The 15,760-nt window shown below is 39.9% G+C and overlaps 2 protein-coding genes across 3 annotated transcripts; both read left to right on the plus strand.

Annotated features, from left to right (window-relative positions):
* Positions 1-596: 596 nt before the first annotated feature.
* Positions 597-15,542, plus strand: LOC123738295 (endonuclease domain-containing 1 protein-like). Of its 2 annotated transcripts, XM_045713360.1 has the most exons (3): positions 597-894; positions 13,715-13,891; positions 14,237-15,542. In XM_045713360.1, exons 1-3 carry the CDS (start codon positions 745-747, stop codon positions 14,933-14,935), a joined length of 1,026 nt encoding a protein of 341 aa, XP_045569316.1. In that variant the 5' UTR covers positions 597-744; the 3' UTR covers positions 14,936-15,542. The 2 variants fall into 2 exon arrangements, with proteins under 2 accessions (XP_045569316.1, XP_045569318.1); XM_045713362.1 differs by lacking the exon at positions 597-894 and having other exon boundaries at positions 13,675-13,776.
* On the plus strand, positions 828-2,691 carry LOC123738296 (endonuclease domain-containing 1 protein-like). The gene is made up of 2 exons (XM_045713363.1): positions 828-1,071; positions 1,393-2,691. Exons 1-2 carry the CDS (start codon positions 1,057-1,059, stop codon positions 1,843-1,845), a joined length of 468 nt encoding a protein of 155 aa, XP_045569319.1. The 5' UTR covers positions 828-1,056; the 3' UTR covers positions 1,846-2,691.
* Positions 15,543-15,760: the final 218 nt, after the last annotated feature.

The raw sequence follows: 15,760 nt of genomic DNA on the forward strand, positions 1-15,760 counted from the left end.
CCTACAGTTGCAGCAGTTTATATGGAATAGGCCTACAGTTACAGCAGTTTATATGGAATAAGCCTAAAGTTACAGCAGTTTATATGGAATAAGCCTACAGTTAGAGCAGTTTATATGGAATAGGCCTACAGTTGATGATGGTATAAAAAAATACAAAATAAAGTTTTTTTCTTTTCTTTGTATTATCTTTTACCAGATCTATTGTGTTATATTCTCCTACATTCCTTTCACATTTCCACAAACTTCAAAGTGTTTCCTTTCAAATGGTACCAAGAATCAGCATATCCTTGCTTCAGGTCCTGAGCTACAGGCAGTTAGATTTGGGAATGTCATTTTAGGCAACTTTTTTTTTTTAAAGGGGCGTCTCCTTAAGAGGTTATTAAAGCAGTCAGTCCTGACTCAGCTCAGCAGTCTCCAGTCTACCAACTGGTCTCTGTAATAACTATTTAAAGCAGTCTGTCCTGACTCAGCTCAGCAGTCTCCAGTCTACCAACTGGTCTCTGTAATAACTATTTAAAGCAGTCTGTCCTGACTCAGCTCAGCAGTCTCCAGTCTACCAACTGGTCTCTGTAATAACTATTTAAAGCAGTCTGTCCTGACTCAGCTCAGCAGTCTCCAGTCTACCAACTGGTCTCTGAAATAACTATTTAAAGCAGTCTGTCCTGACTCAGCTCAACAGTCTCCAGTCTACCAACTGGTCTCTGTAACTTCATCTTTGTCTCTGTGGTGTTCAGTCTTCAGGTGATGATGGGGGTATTGAATCATCTCTCTACTCTCCTCCTTCTCTCTCTCCTTCTTCCTGCTCTCTCTCATGTAGTGGAGAAGTTCAGTGATGTTAAAGATTGTGAGAAGTTCTTCCTGGAGGGGACAACTCCAAATCTCCCAGGTATTTTGGTTGGTGGGACAGTCCAGGACTAGAACCGCTACAAGCCGATTTGCCAGTTTTACAAGGACAGGTACAGGTTTGCAACTCTCCACGACACAACAAACAGGATCCCTGTTTTCTCAGCCTACACCTTCACTGGTAAGGTAGTTGGTAGACCAAGTCAGTCCTGGATGATAGAGCCCCAGGTAGTTCTAATCTCTATTCATTCAACATGTGTATTTGTTTACTGCTGTAGACATACTGTATCTTTGAGACACAATAATACACCTTTATTACAACCACTTTCAGCTTAATTCTGGGTTGTTAAATTGTGACTTTTTTGAGTTAATGTCTAAACTTGTTAAAGAGTTGTAATGTCTGAACTAGTTAAAGAGTTGTAATGTCTAAACTAGTTAAAGAGTTGTAATGTCTAAACTAGTTAAAGAGTTGTAATGTCTAAACTAGTTAAAGAGTTGTAATGTCTAAACTAGTTAAAGAGTTGTATTGTCTGACTGATGTTTCTGCAGCTTGAAGATCTAAAAAAACAACCTGACATGAAGGTGGATAATAAAGCTGTCACACACCAGGCTGTGGACACAGACTACGAAAATAACAACAAGCATCTGGACAGAGGTCACCTATTCCCATGTTCACACGCACTTGATGATGCTGCCAAGAGGTCCACTTTCACCCTGACAAACGCCGTTCCCCAGAACGAAAAGTTCAACCGAGGCAGCTGGAAGACAATGGAGTGCAGAGTCAGAAAATATCTTGTGGAGAACTGTAAGGATAACAACAACAAGATAAAGGCCTATGTGGTGACTGGAGCAGTTCCCAGTAAGAGCAACACACTGAACAACCGAGTGAACATCCCAGATCTCATGTGGACAGCCTACTGCTGTTACAACAACAACCTGAAACAGTGGGTGGCCCAAGCACACTGGAGTAAGAACGTACAGGACACCAACAAAAAACATTGACACCGGAAACCTTGGGAGCACTTGAAGGCGAGTTGAAGAACAGCTACAAGGTTGATGGTTTTCAGGTGTTCCCAAAGAACTGTCCAAGAACCGTTATTCTGAGTGTATTAGAGGACGAGACAGGGAGGAACTTAGAGGGTGTAGAAGAGGTTGAGCCGGGGAAAAGAGGGGCAGGGAAGGGAGCGGAGAGGGGAGCGGAGAAGGGAGCAATAAGATGGCGAGAACATCAGGGGAGTTAAAGGAATGTGATGATGAGGATGGATGTGACTGTGACTGTGATGAAAAGTGATGAGTTTTGTCCAGTGGTAATTCCCACAACTATTGCGTTCACATCCCCTAAGTTACAAGGGTTATAATGGTTAAGTAATAAGGGTTATAATGGTTATAATAAAAAGGTATAAGGGTTATAATGGTTATAATTAAACAAGTTTAAGGGTTATAAAGGTTAAAGACCAGCTCTGTTGCTTTGGCGACTAAGAAAGTATATTTTTAAACCTCCCACTTTGGGCTGGATGTATCAATGTGTCGTTCATACATGTAGAATCTATCAGCAGAATGACTGTTTCCCTACATTTCACCCCCCTAGCAATTTGAGTCTTAGCCATTGAGCATCAGCCCCTCACATTTGAGTGGGAACTAGTGTGGTGGCAGAATTAGTGTTGAATTGTTGTAACTTCTCAATGGATATGTTCTGTGTTGGACTGTGATGTCATGCCTTCCATAGAGTCCTGGTATGTCTGTACCTAAACACAAGGCCATTGTGTTCTGGAATTGTTGCTTGTAGAAAATAACTGTTGCTGGTGTCGTGTCTTTGGGCACCATTAAACTGAAGACATGTTTATCAAATAACTCTCTGTAATTATTATTATGCGATTTTACTGATTAATCGTTTAACTGTAATTAACTAGGAGATCAGGGCACCAAGGAAAATATTCAGATTACAAAGTTATAATTTTCCTAATATAACTTTCCTATATTATAACATTATATATTATATTATAGTATCTGACCGATTATCTTCTGGTTTAAATGGTGTATTCTTTACCTCGCGTCAGTCTCATTCCAAATGTCGTAAATTGTTGTTATCTGCATGAACGCAGTCTTCACTAAGAGTCATCCATACATCAATTGTCTTAAAATCATTTATTTACTAAACTAAGTAATTCACAGAAAGCATACAAAACAGTGGGTATCGTTACAAAGAAATGGTGGAGGAATGTGCCCTAGTGGGCTAAACCGGCATGGCGGCTTGTTGAACAAACAATGGGGTTGGGGGCAGCTGAGAAGGCACAACAGAGTTGATAAATATTAACAATTGATATGCTAAACCTTTGCACATGAACGCTCACTCATTTGGAAACAATTGCAATCAATATATATATTTACGCTCAGTGTGTCGTCGTGATCTTGGTCGGAGAGTTTCGTCCTCTCTCTCTCTCTCTCTCTCTTTCTCTCTCGGTTAGAATGGATGTTTCAAAGCGACATTCATTAATGTCGTTATAGAATGGATGTTTCGTCGGTCTTCGCGTTCAATGGTACCGAGTTTCTAGCTGCAGACTAGTACTTAATATCAAAGACTTGTTATTATTCTGTCGGTATCGATAGTCTAAAAGTTTAACCACGTGGTATGGTTAACCTGTTAGGGCTAGGGGGCAGCATTTGCACGTCTGGATAAAAAAATGTACCCGATTTAATCTGGTTACTAATCCTACCCAGTAACTAGAATATGCATATACTTATTATATATGGATAGAAAACACTCTAAAGTTTCTAAAACTGTTTGAATGGTGTCTGTGAGTATAACAGAACTCATTTGGCAGGCAAAACCCTGAGACATTTTCTGACAGGAAGTGGATACCTGATGTGTTGTATTGACTTTAAACCTATCCCATTGAAAAACACAGGGGTTTAGGAATATTTTGGCACTTCCTATTGCTTCCACTGGATGTCACCAGCCTTTACAAAGTGTTTTGAGTCTTCTGGAGGGAGATCTGACCGAACAAGAGCCATGGAACGATGATGTCCCATTAGACACCTGGCGCGCGAGTTCATGTTGGGTACCCTCGTTCCAATACGTTATAAAAGAGTATGCATTCGTCCACCTTGAATATTATTCATGTTCTGGTTAAAAAAGGCCCTAATGATTTATGCTATACAACGTTTGACATGTTTGAACGAACGGAAATATATTTTTTCCCCTCGTTCATGACGAGAAGTCCGGCTGGCTTAGATCATTTACGAACAAGACGGAGATTTTTGGACATAAATGATGAGCTTTTTTGAACAAAACTACATTCGTTATGGACCTGTGATACCTGGAAGTGACATCTGATGAAGAGAATCAAAGGTAATGGATTATTTACATAGTATTTTCGATTTTAGATCTCCCCAACATGACGTCTAGTCTGTATCGCAACGCGTATTTTTCTGGGCGCAGTGCTCAGATTATTGCAAAGTGTGATTTCCCAGTAAGGTTATTTTTAAATCTGGCAAGTTGATTGCGTTCAAGAGATGTAAATCTATAATTCTTTAAATGACAATATAATATTTTACCAATGTTTTCTAATTTTAATTATTTAATTTGTGACGCTGACTTGACTGCCGGTTATTGGAGGGAAACGATTTCCTCAACATCAATGCCATAGTAAAACGCTGTTTTTGGATATAAATATGAACTTGATAGAACTAAAAATGCATGCATTGTCTAACATAATGTCCTAGGAGTGTCATCTGATGGAGATTGTAAAAGGTTAGTGCATCATTTTAGCTGGTTTTATGGTTTTGGTGACCCTGTCTTTGACTTGACAAAACATTACACACAACTCTTGTAAATGTACTGTCCTAACATACTCTAAATTTATGCTTTCGCCGTAAAACCTTTTTGAAATCGTAAAACGTGGTTAGATTAAGGAGATGTTTATCTTTCAAATGGTGTAAAATAGTTGTATTTTTGAAAAATTTGAATTTTGACATTTATTTGGATTCAAATTTGCCGCTCTTGAAATGCACCTGCTGTTGATGGAGTGCACCACGGGTGGCACGCTAGCGTCCCACCTAGCCCATAGAGGTTAAAACCTCTTGAAGCGCTCGTCCCGCATGCGGGATCAACATCCAGTGAAAAATCATATCGCCATATTCATAACCGAACCATAACGAAATATATATATATATTTTTTTCAAACATAGACTATTTTATACCGTTTTATAGATACAACTCTCCTGAATCGAACCACGTTGTCTGATTTCAAAAAGGCTTTACAGCAAAAGCAAAACATTAGATTATGTTAGAGGAGTACATCGTCAAACTAGCCACATCGCCATTTTCCGACCAACCACATGCGTCACAAATAACCAAAACACAGCTAAATGCAGCACTAACCTTTGACAATCTTCATCAGATGACACTCCTAGGACATCATGTTACACAATACATGCATTCTTTTGTTCGATAAAGTTCATATTTATATATAAAAACAGCATTTTACATCGGCGCGTGATGTTGAGAAAATATTTTCCCTCAAATGCATCCGGTGAATCAGCGCTACAATTTACTAAATTACTATTCTAAAATATTTTTAAAATGTAATATTGTCATTCAAAGAATTATAGATTAACATCTCGTGAATGCACCCGCATTGCCAGATTTAAAAATAACTTTACTGGGAAATCACACTTTGCAATAAAAGGGGATGCTATGCTCAGAAAAATAGGCTAGACGATACAGGTTAGCGCCATCTTGGAACAATCTAATATCAAATCTACTCTTGTATACTATTGTAAATATTCCCTTACCTTTGATTATCTTCATCAGAAGGCACTTCCAGGAATCCCAGGTCCACAACAAATGTAGTTTTGTTCGAAAAAGTTAATAATTTATGTCCCAATAGCTTCTTCTTGTTAGCGCGTTCGAAGGCTACTCAAAATGTACCGTAGTGCGCGGGACTTGTCGTCACGAATGTGCAAAAATATATATTTAAGTTTGTTCAAACATGTCAAACGTTGTATAACATAAATCTTTAGGGCCTTTTTCAACCAGAGCTTCAATAATATTCAAGAGGGACGATTGCATTGTCTTACTAAACGTTTTGAAAGGGGCGGGTAGCCAGGGGCGCCCGAGTCATAATGGTAATGGCCCTCCCCTGTGACCAAGTTCCACAGCCTCTCTTTCGGTCAGTTTGTACCATAGAAGACTCAAACCACTTTGTAAAGACTGGTGACATCTAGTGGAAGCCTTAGGAAGTGCTCAATGAATCCTAACTCACGGTGTGTTTTATAGGCAAAGTGCTGAAGGTGAGTCCACAAAATCAGATTTCCACTTCCTGTTAGGATCTGTCTCGGGGTTTTGACTGCCATATGAGTTCTGTTATACTCACAGACACCATTCAAACAGTTTTAGAAACTTTAGGGTGTTTCTATCCACATCTACTAATTATCCTAGCTTCTGAGTTTTAGTAGGAGGCCGTTTAAAATGGGCACGTATTTTTTTCAAAATTCGCTGTAGCGCCCCCTATCCTTGGCGTGCGTCAAGAGGTTAAAGTTCAGTAGCGGAATGCATGGTCAAACCTATTGGCCAACTCGTAACGGAGTGGAGGCCTGGTCTGAAGAAAGTAATTCTGTGTGGGGCTTATATACTGAACGTAAAAGGCTGCCACATGACGCCTTGTCCTGTCTGTGTCCCTGGGGGCGTGCCGTTGACTGAGTTAAGCTTTGTACAGAAATACAATTCTATCACATTAACATCAGTATATAGCATCTCAACATATTCCAAATAGCTTTAATCTTATTAAATCATTGTATACAGCCATTTAGATGTAAGTCTCATAGCTGAGGCTATTATATAAACATTAATATGGTAATATGGCAATATTGTCTCTAATGAGTATCATAAAATTGTACCAAGCGGACCAGTTCGTAGCTGGATTCTTCACCAATCCTTTATACCTTCTCCAGAACATAAATGTCGTCCGGTTCTCCAATTATGTGAGTTGGAAGAATTCCTTTGTCTCTCTATGAAAACACTCTGTCTCATTATACTGGGGCTATGAGGCAGAACATTCTCCTTTGGAATTTTACGACCGCCTTCACCACAGCAGTGTCAGAAGTATAGAGGTCGGGGGATGGTGCATAGAAAACCCAGAGGGCAACGTCATGACACTGGTATAAATAACTGTTGCTGGTATAAATAACTGTTGCTGGTATAAATAACTGTTGCTGGTATAAATAACTGTTGCCGGTATAAATAACTGTTGCCGGTATAAATAACTGTTGCCGGTATAAATAACTGTTGCTGGTATAAATAACTGTTGCTGGTATAAATAACTGTTGCTGGTATAAATAACTGTTGCCGGTATAAATAACTGTTGCCGGTATAAATAACTGTTGCCGGTATAAATAACTGTTGCCGGTATAAATAACTGTTGCTGGTATAAATAACTGTTGCTGGTATAAATAACTGTTGCCGGTATAAATAACTGTTGCCGGTATAAATAACTGTTGCCGGTATAAATAACTGTTGCTGGTATAAATAACTGTTGCCGGTATAAATAACTGTTGCCGGTATAAATAACTGTTGCCGGTATAAATAACTGTTGCGGTATAAATAACTGTTGCTGGTATAAATAACTGTTGCTGGTATAAATAACTGTTGCTGGTATAAATAACTGTTGCGGTATAAATAACTGTTGCCGGTATAAATAACTGTTGCTGGTATAAATAACTGTTGCTGGTATAAATAACTGTTGTGTAACAATATGATTGTATTATCACCTCTCACTATATAAGGGACATGGATCCATTTACTCAGGGAGTTCTTCCCTGTGAAATGAGAATAATCTCCCCTGCAGCTGCTTGATTAAAGATGCTTCTATACAATTAAAAAGTCTCTGCCTTCATCTTTGGATCTAATTTTCTACAACATTTGGTGCCGTGACCCAGATGGACTCAGACATCACTCTGATCGCAACTTAAAGAAGGTAAGAGACCTTATTAAAACCATCTCTGTGAAGGACTGTCTGTTGTCCAGTCGAGCCTTAATGGTGAAAGATCTCTTGTCCTCCTCAGCCACAAAATGTTGGTGTTCAATTTGGCAGAACAATTTCCTTATAATAATGAATCTAACTGGTTAACATTGATCAATGGGAGCACAGTAGTGTCTCCTATAGTAGGGATTGGTTTACCTATAATCACCTGAAACATACTGTTGGACCAGTATATTAGGAGGGATTGGTTTACCTATAATCACCTGAAACATACTGTTGGACCAGTATATTAGGAGGGATTGGTTTACCTATAATCACCTGTTGGACCAGTATATTAGGAGGGATTGGTTTACCTATAATCACCTGTTGAACCAGTATATTAGGAGGGATTGGTTTACCTATAATCACCTGAAACATACTGTTGAACCAGTATATTAGGAGGGATTGGTTTACCTATAATCACCTGCTGGACCAGTATAATAGGAGGGATTGGTTTACCTATAATCACCTGTTGGACCAGTATATTAGGAGGGATTGGTTTACCTATAATCACCTGCTGGACCAGTATAATAGGAGGGATTGGTTTACCTATAATCACCTGAAACATACTGTTGGACCAGTATATTAGGAGGGATTGGTTTACCTATAATCACCTGAAACATACTGTTGGACCAGTATATTAGGAGGGATTGGTTTACCTATAATCACCTGTTGAACCAGTATATTAGGAGGGATTGGTTTACCTATAATCACCTGTTGAACCAGTATATTAGGAGGGATTGGTTTACCTATAATCACCTGTTGGACCAGTATATTAGGAGGGATTGGTTTACCTATAATCACCTGAAACATACTGTTGAACCAGTATATTAGGAGGGATTGGTTTACCTATAATCACCTGTTGAACCAGTATATTAGGAGGGATTGGTTTACCTATAATCACCTGTTGAACCAGTATATTAGGAGGGATTGGTTTACCTATAATCACCTGTTGGACCAGTATATTAGGAGGGATTGGTTTACCTATAATCACCTGTTGGACCAGTATATTAGGAGGGATTGGTTTACCTATAATCACCTGAAACATACTGTTGGACCAGTATATTAGGAGGGATTGGTTTACCTATAATCACCTGAAACATACTGTTGGACCAGTATATTAGGAGGGATTGGTTTACCTATAATCACCTGTTGGACCAGTATATTAGGAGGGATTGGTTTACCTATAATCACCTGAAACATACTGTTGGACCAGTGTATTAGGAGGGATTGGTTTACCTATAATCACCTGAAACATACTGTTGGACCAGTATATTAGGAGGGATTGGTTTACCTATAATCACCTGAAACATACTGTTGGACCAGTGTATTAGGAGGGATTGGTTTACCTATAATCACCTGTTGAACCAGTATATTAGGAGGGATTGGTTTACCTATAATCACCTGAAACATACTGTTGGACCAGTATATTAGGAGGGATTGGTTTACCTATAATCACCTGTTGAACCAGTATATTAGGAGGGATTGGTTTACCTATAATCACCTGTTGGACCAGTATATTAGGAGGGATTGGTTTACCTATAATCACCTGAAACATACTGTTGGACCAGTATATTAGGAGGGATTGGTTTACCTATAATCACCTGAAACATACTGTTGGACCAGTATATTAGCAGGAATTGGATAGCCTACAGCAGGAATTGTATAGCCTACAGCAGGAATTGGATAGCCTACAGCAGGAATTGGATAGCCTACAGCAGGAATTCCCAAATGAACCCCCAGGGGTACGCTGAATGCCGTCGGGAGAACGTCAAATAAAAATGTGATAACTTTTTTTTTCTTTACATTTTTAAACAGTCCATTTATAGTTTCCAACGGGGCTGTACGGGGCTGTACATTTGGGAGAGGTTTTACTCGTCTGAACAAAATGAAACCATCTAGTGTTCAGCAAAATAACAACACAATGTCAAATTATTATTATTTTGTTTATTATTAAAAAAAAACATCACAGACAATGCCTTCATCAAACAACACGACGCATCAGCGACATGTCAGGAGATGTTTTGAAACAATTACTGCTTCACATACAAGCCAGTGAATTATATGAGTTACAGCTGGATGAGTCAGCAGACATGGCGTGCCTGGCACAGATCCTGGTGTATGTCTGTTACATTTATGGGGGTCAATTAAGGAAGACATCCTCTTCTGCAAACACAGACTGTGTGAGGAAAATGATTTCAGATTGAGACTCTCCAATACAACCCAACATTGCAGAGTTATGTGCATCCTTTCAAGCACACCCTTCTCATTAACCTGTGGGGAATTATTCTCAATTTTTGATGAACGAATAAGGTTTTATATGTCAGAAAGTTAAATAAAGAGCTAGATTATTATTATATTATTATTTGTGCTCTGGTCCTATAGGAGCTCTTTGTCACTTCCCACGAGCCGGGTTGTGACAAAAACTCACACTCATTCTTATGTTTAATAAATGTATCGTATAGTGTGTGTGTGTGTGACAGGCTTACAATCATGAATGTTTGAAGGGGTACGGGACAATAGAAAGTTTGGAAACCACTGTATAGGTTATACAAACCAACATTCAAGGAAAATTTGATGTAAACAATTAGCAAATAAATGTCCACACCTTTTAAATCACAACTAGAAAGGTAATTTTACATGAAGTAAAATAGTGTGACCTGCTTCAGCTGTTTATGTCACGTCCTGACCCAAGTAAGATGACATTGTCTATAGTAGAGTTGGTCAGGGCATGACAGGGGGTGTTTTGGGGTTTTCTATGTTTTATATTTCTATGTTTAGGTTCTGTTTTTTATATTTCTATGTTGGGGTTGATCTCTAATTGGAGGCAGCTGATCCTCATTGCCTCTGATTAGAGATCATATTTAAGTAGGGTTTTTCGCGTCCTGTTTTGTGGGTGATTATATTTTGTGAGTGTGTTTGTTCCTCCTGCGTCACCGTTTGTAGTTTTTGTCATTAAGTTGACTTTGTTATTTGCATTTCGTTTTTCACGATCAAATAAATATGTGGAACGAAACAGACGCTGCATTTTGGTCCATTCCTTCTGACAGCCGTGACAGTTTACCAGTAATGAAGAAGTAAAAAATGTTATACTTAAGTGAAGCAGTCAGTTTAAATATTATCCATGAAGGTAGGGTAGACTGGGGAACAAAGTAACAAAGGGTCAGTTGTAACAGATAAATAAGTCCAGGTAGAAACCATGTAGAAAGCTCTTATTCAATGAGATAATGGTTGGTTAGTTTCTCTACATGCCCAAGAGGTTTTGTTTAAATCCATTGATGACTTTTAGTTTTATTGAAGAAAAAGGGTTTTGAGGCCCTAAAGTAAATATTCTATCCTCCTGTCTTTTTGTTAAATTATTGACCTGTGGAACATTCACCTACTGGGTCAATTATAACATTTAATATCCTCCACTTGGTTGAATTGTAAATGACTGGTATGTCCTGGGAACATACTTAGTGTGTTATGGTAGCTGAGATATGTTGTTTGTATAAAAATATGATTAATCTAACTTAAATAATATTTGCATAATAAACTAAAGTCTAAAAGTGTTAGTTTGTTCCCCAGTCTCCTCTACTCTGACTGAGAATTCAACACTCCTGGTGTTGGAGTTGGACGGCGAAGGGGAGGTGGTGGGGATTCTCCATGACCCTACAGGCAGCCTGACCAGGGCCGTCAGCGACGTGTTCACCCACCAGGGGAGACTCTACCTGGGTAGCACCGACCTGCACTTCCTCCCTGTCCTGGAGGACTGGAGCTAACCGCTAACCGCTAGCTGTCTACTGTAGATAACAGACTGGGAGGAGGAGGAGGAGGAGGAGGTACGGTAGGGGTCCTGGGTCTACTGTAGATAACAGACTGGGAGGAGGAAGAGGAGGAGGTACAGTAGGGGTCCTGGGTCTACTGTAGATAACAGACTGGGAGGAGGAGGAGGAGGTACAGTAGGGGTCCTGGGTCTACTATAGATACCAGACTGGGAGGAGGAAGAGGAGGAGGTACGGTAGGGGCCCAGAACAGCAGTGGTCCTCTCCTCCAACCCTGCTCTGACTGAGGTTCTCCACTAGGACCAGTAGAGGGCAGCAGAGAGACAGAACAGCAGTGGTCCGCTCCACCAACCCTGCTTTTATTGTCCCGTACTCCTTCAAACATTCAACCTACCCCCTTCTAGCACCAGGATCAGCGAACTCTCAAATGTTTTTTTGCCATCATTGAAAGCCTGCCACACACACACACACACACACACACACACACACACACACACACACACACACACACACTGTTGGCGCCGGAGGAGATGGCCGCCATTTTACGGTCTCCTAACCAATTGTTCTATTATGTGTATGTTTTTCCGTGTTATTTGTAACTTGAAACCCCACCTCTTTAAGGAATACCTGGGATAGGATAGAGTAATCCTTCTAACCCCCCCCCTTAAAAGATATAGATGTACTATTGTAAAGTGGTTGTTCCACTGGATATCATAAGGTGAATGCACCAATTTGTAAGTTGCTCTGGATAAGAGCGTCTGCTAAATGACTTAAATGTATATAATCTATGTAATGAGAAAAGGCCTCCTCAACTGAAGAATCTACAGCTGCTGAGTCTGAGGTGTTAATCAGTCCAGTGCTGCTCTGACCACAGTGTTGTTAGGAACCACATTTTCTAATGCTACATACACAGCCTTGTGTCAACTCTTACTGTGAACTACTTCAGTTTCTGAAATAAACTCAGCAGTGGTCAGACCACATAATACACCAACATAAACACCACCAGTAAATGAAACATCCATTATTGCCATCTTCTGGTTTCCAATAATGAAAACTGAGTTCCTGTTAGTGAAGTCTCCACCCTCGCAAAAGTTACAAGTGAACAGAGGATAGAGAAGGGGGGGGTGAGAGGGGGGAGTAGAAGACATGGTTATGAGACAGCTGTATTCTTCAAGGATCACAGACGTGTTTGAGGAATTTAAAATCGACCCTAACTCTGACATTGTGGAAGTCATTTCCCCGACCCTCTCCTTGTCTTTTACTAAATAAGTGTTTATAACATCAGTTTTAGAATTTCAATATCACAAACAAAACATTTATAAGGAATTTGGTTAAAAAACATTCCACCTGCCCTTCCTTCTCCTGATAGTTGCCTGCTCAGCCAATAGCCACATTCTCCAGATTAACCTTTACCTGTTGGACACATCTTCCTCCGTTTTATTCAGTTGTAAACATCTTCCTCTGTTTCATTCAGTTTTTCTACCAGAACCAAAGTGTGGATGCAGTCACTATTTAGAGCAGTCTAATCTCATTAACCCAGAACTGTAATATTGTGTGATTCAGTTCTGGGTCCATACATGTTAGAAACTACAGTAGGTGAGTCACATGTTATTTGTTACAGCAGTTTCCATGGAAACATACAGAGGGGTTTATGCAAATCAACCCTTTCTGTCTTGACACCTGAAGGAGGAGTCTCTGAAAACCTATTTAAAGCAGTCTGTCCTGACTCAGCTCAGCAGTCTCCAGTCTACCAACTGGTCTCTGTAATAACTATTTAAAGCAGTCTGTCCTGACTCAGCTCAGCAGTCTCCAGTCTACCAACTGGTCTCTGTAATAACTATTTAAAGCAGTCTGTCCTGACTCAGCTCAACAGTCTCCAGTCTACCAACTGGTCTCTGTAACTTCATCTTTGTCTCTGTGGTGTTCAGTCTTCAGGTGATGATGGGGGTATTGAATCATCTCTCTACTCTCCTCCTTCTCTCTCTCCTTCCTCCTGCTCTCTCTCATGTAGTGGAGAAGTTCAGTGATGTTCCACAGTGCCAGAATTTCTTCCTGGAGGGGACAACTCCAAATCTCCCAGGTATTTTGGTTGGTGGGACAGTCCAGGACCAGAACCGCTACAAGCCGATTTGCCAGTTTTACAAGGACAGGTACAGGTTTGCAACTCTCTACGACACGACAAACAGGATCCCTGTGTTCTCAGCCTACACCTTCACTGGTAAGGTAGTTGGTAGACCAAGTCAGTCCTGGATGATAGAGCCCCAGGTAGTTCTAATCTCTATTCATTCAACATGTGTATTTGTTTACTGCTATAGACATACAGTATCTTTGAGACAATAATACACCTTTGGTTTCACTTTCAGCTTAAGTCTGGATTATGAAATTGTGAACTAGTTAAAGAGTTGTAATGTCTAAACTAGTTAAAGAGTTGTAATGTCTAAACTAGTTAAAGAGTTGTAATGTCTAAACTAGTTAAAGAGTTGTAATGTCTAAACTAGTTAAAGAGTTGTAATGTCTAAACTAGTTAAAGAGTTGTAATGTCTAAACTAGTTAAATAGTTGTAATATCTAAACTAGTTAGAGTTGTAATGTCAGACTGATGTTTCTGCAGCTTGAAGATATAAATAACCAACATGACATGAAGGTGGATGATAAAGATTTCCCACACAACCAGCAGGCTGCGGACACAGACTACAAAAATAACAACAAGCATCTGGACAGAGGTCACCTTTTCCCATGTTTGTACGCACCTGATGATGCTGCCAAGAGGTCCACTTTCACCCTGACAAACATCGTTCCCCAGGCAAGATCCTTCAACCAGGGCAGCTGGAGCAGAATGGAGTGCAGAGTCAGAGACGCTCTTGAGCTTAACTGTAAGGATGCTAACGACCAGATAAAAGCCTATGTGGTGACTGGAGCAGTTCCCAGTAACAACAACACACTGAAGAACCGAGTGAACATCCCAGATCTCATGTGGACAGCCTACTGCTGTTACAACAACAACCTGAAACAGTGGGTGGCCCAAGCACACTGGAGTAAGAACGTACAGGACACCAACAAAAAAACATTGACACCGGAAACCTGGGGATCACTTGAAGGCGAGTTGAAGAACAGCTACAAGGTTGATGGTTTTCAGGTGTTCCCAAAGAACTGTCCAAGAACCGTTATTCTGAGTGTATTAGAGGACGAGACAGGGAGGAACTTAGAGGGTGTAGAAGAGGTTGAGCCGGGGAAAAGAGGGGCAGGGAAGGGAGCGGAGAGGGGAGCGGAGAAGGGAGCAATAAGATGGCGAGAACATCAGGGGAGTTAAAGGAATGTGATGATGAGGATGGATGTGACTGTGACTGTGATGAAAAGTGATGAGTTTTGTCCAGTGGTAATTCCCACAACTATTGCGTTCACATCCCCTAAGTTACAAGGGTTATAATGGTTAAGTAATAAGGGTTATAATGGTTATAATAAAAAGGTATAAGGGTTATAATGGTTATAATTAAACAAGTTTAAGGGTTATAAAGGTTAAAGACCAGCTCTGTTGCTTTGGCGACTAAGAAAGTATATTTTTAAACCTCCCACTTTGGGCTGGATGTATCAATGTGTCGTTCATACATGTAGAATCTATCAGCAGAATTACTGTTTCCCTACATTTCACCCCCCTAGCAATTTGAGTCTTAGCCATTGAGCATCAGCCCCTCACATTTGAGTGGGAACTAGTGTGGTGGCAGAATTAGTGTTGAATTGTTGTAACTTCTCAATGGATATGTTCTGTGTTGGACTGTGATGTCATGCCTTCCATAGAGTCCTGGTATGTCTGTACCTAAACACAAGGCCATTGTGTTCTGGAATTGTTGCTTGTAGAAAATAACTGTTGCTGGTGTCGTGTCTTTGGGCACCATTAAACTGAAGACATGTTTATCAAATAACTCTCTGTAATTATTATTATGCGATTTTACTGATTAATCGTTTAACTGTAATTAACTAGGAGATCAGGGCACCAAGGAAAATATTCAGATTACAAAGTTATAATTTTCCTAATATAACTTTCCTATATTATAACATTATATATTATATTATAGTATCTGACCGATTATCTTCTGGTTTAAATGGTGTATTCTTTACCTCGCGTCAGTCTCATTCC

This window comes from Salmo salar, unplaced genomic scaffold, assembly GCF_905237065.1.
Source record: "Salmo salar unplaced genomic scaffold, Ssal_v3.1, whole genome shotgun sequence".
Lineage (NCBI taxonomy): Eukaryota > Metazoa > Chordata > Actinopteri > Salmoniformes > Salmonidae > Salmo > Salmo salar.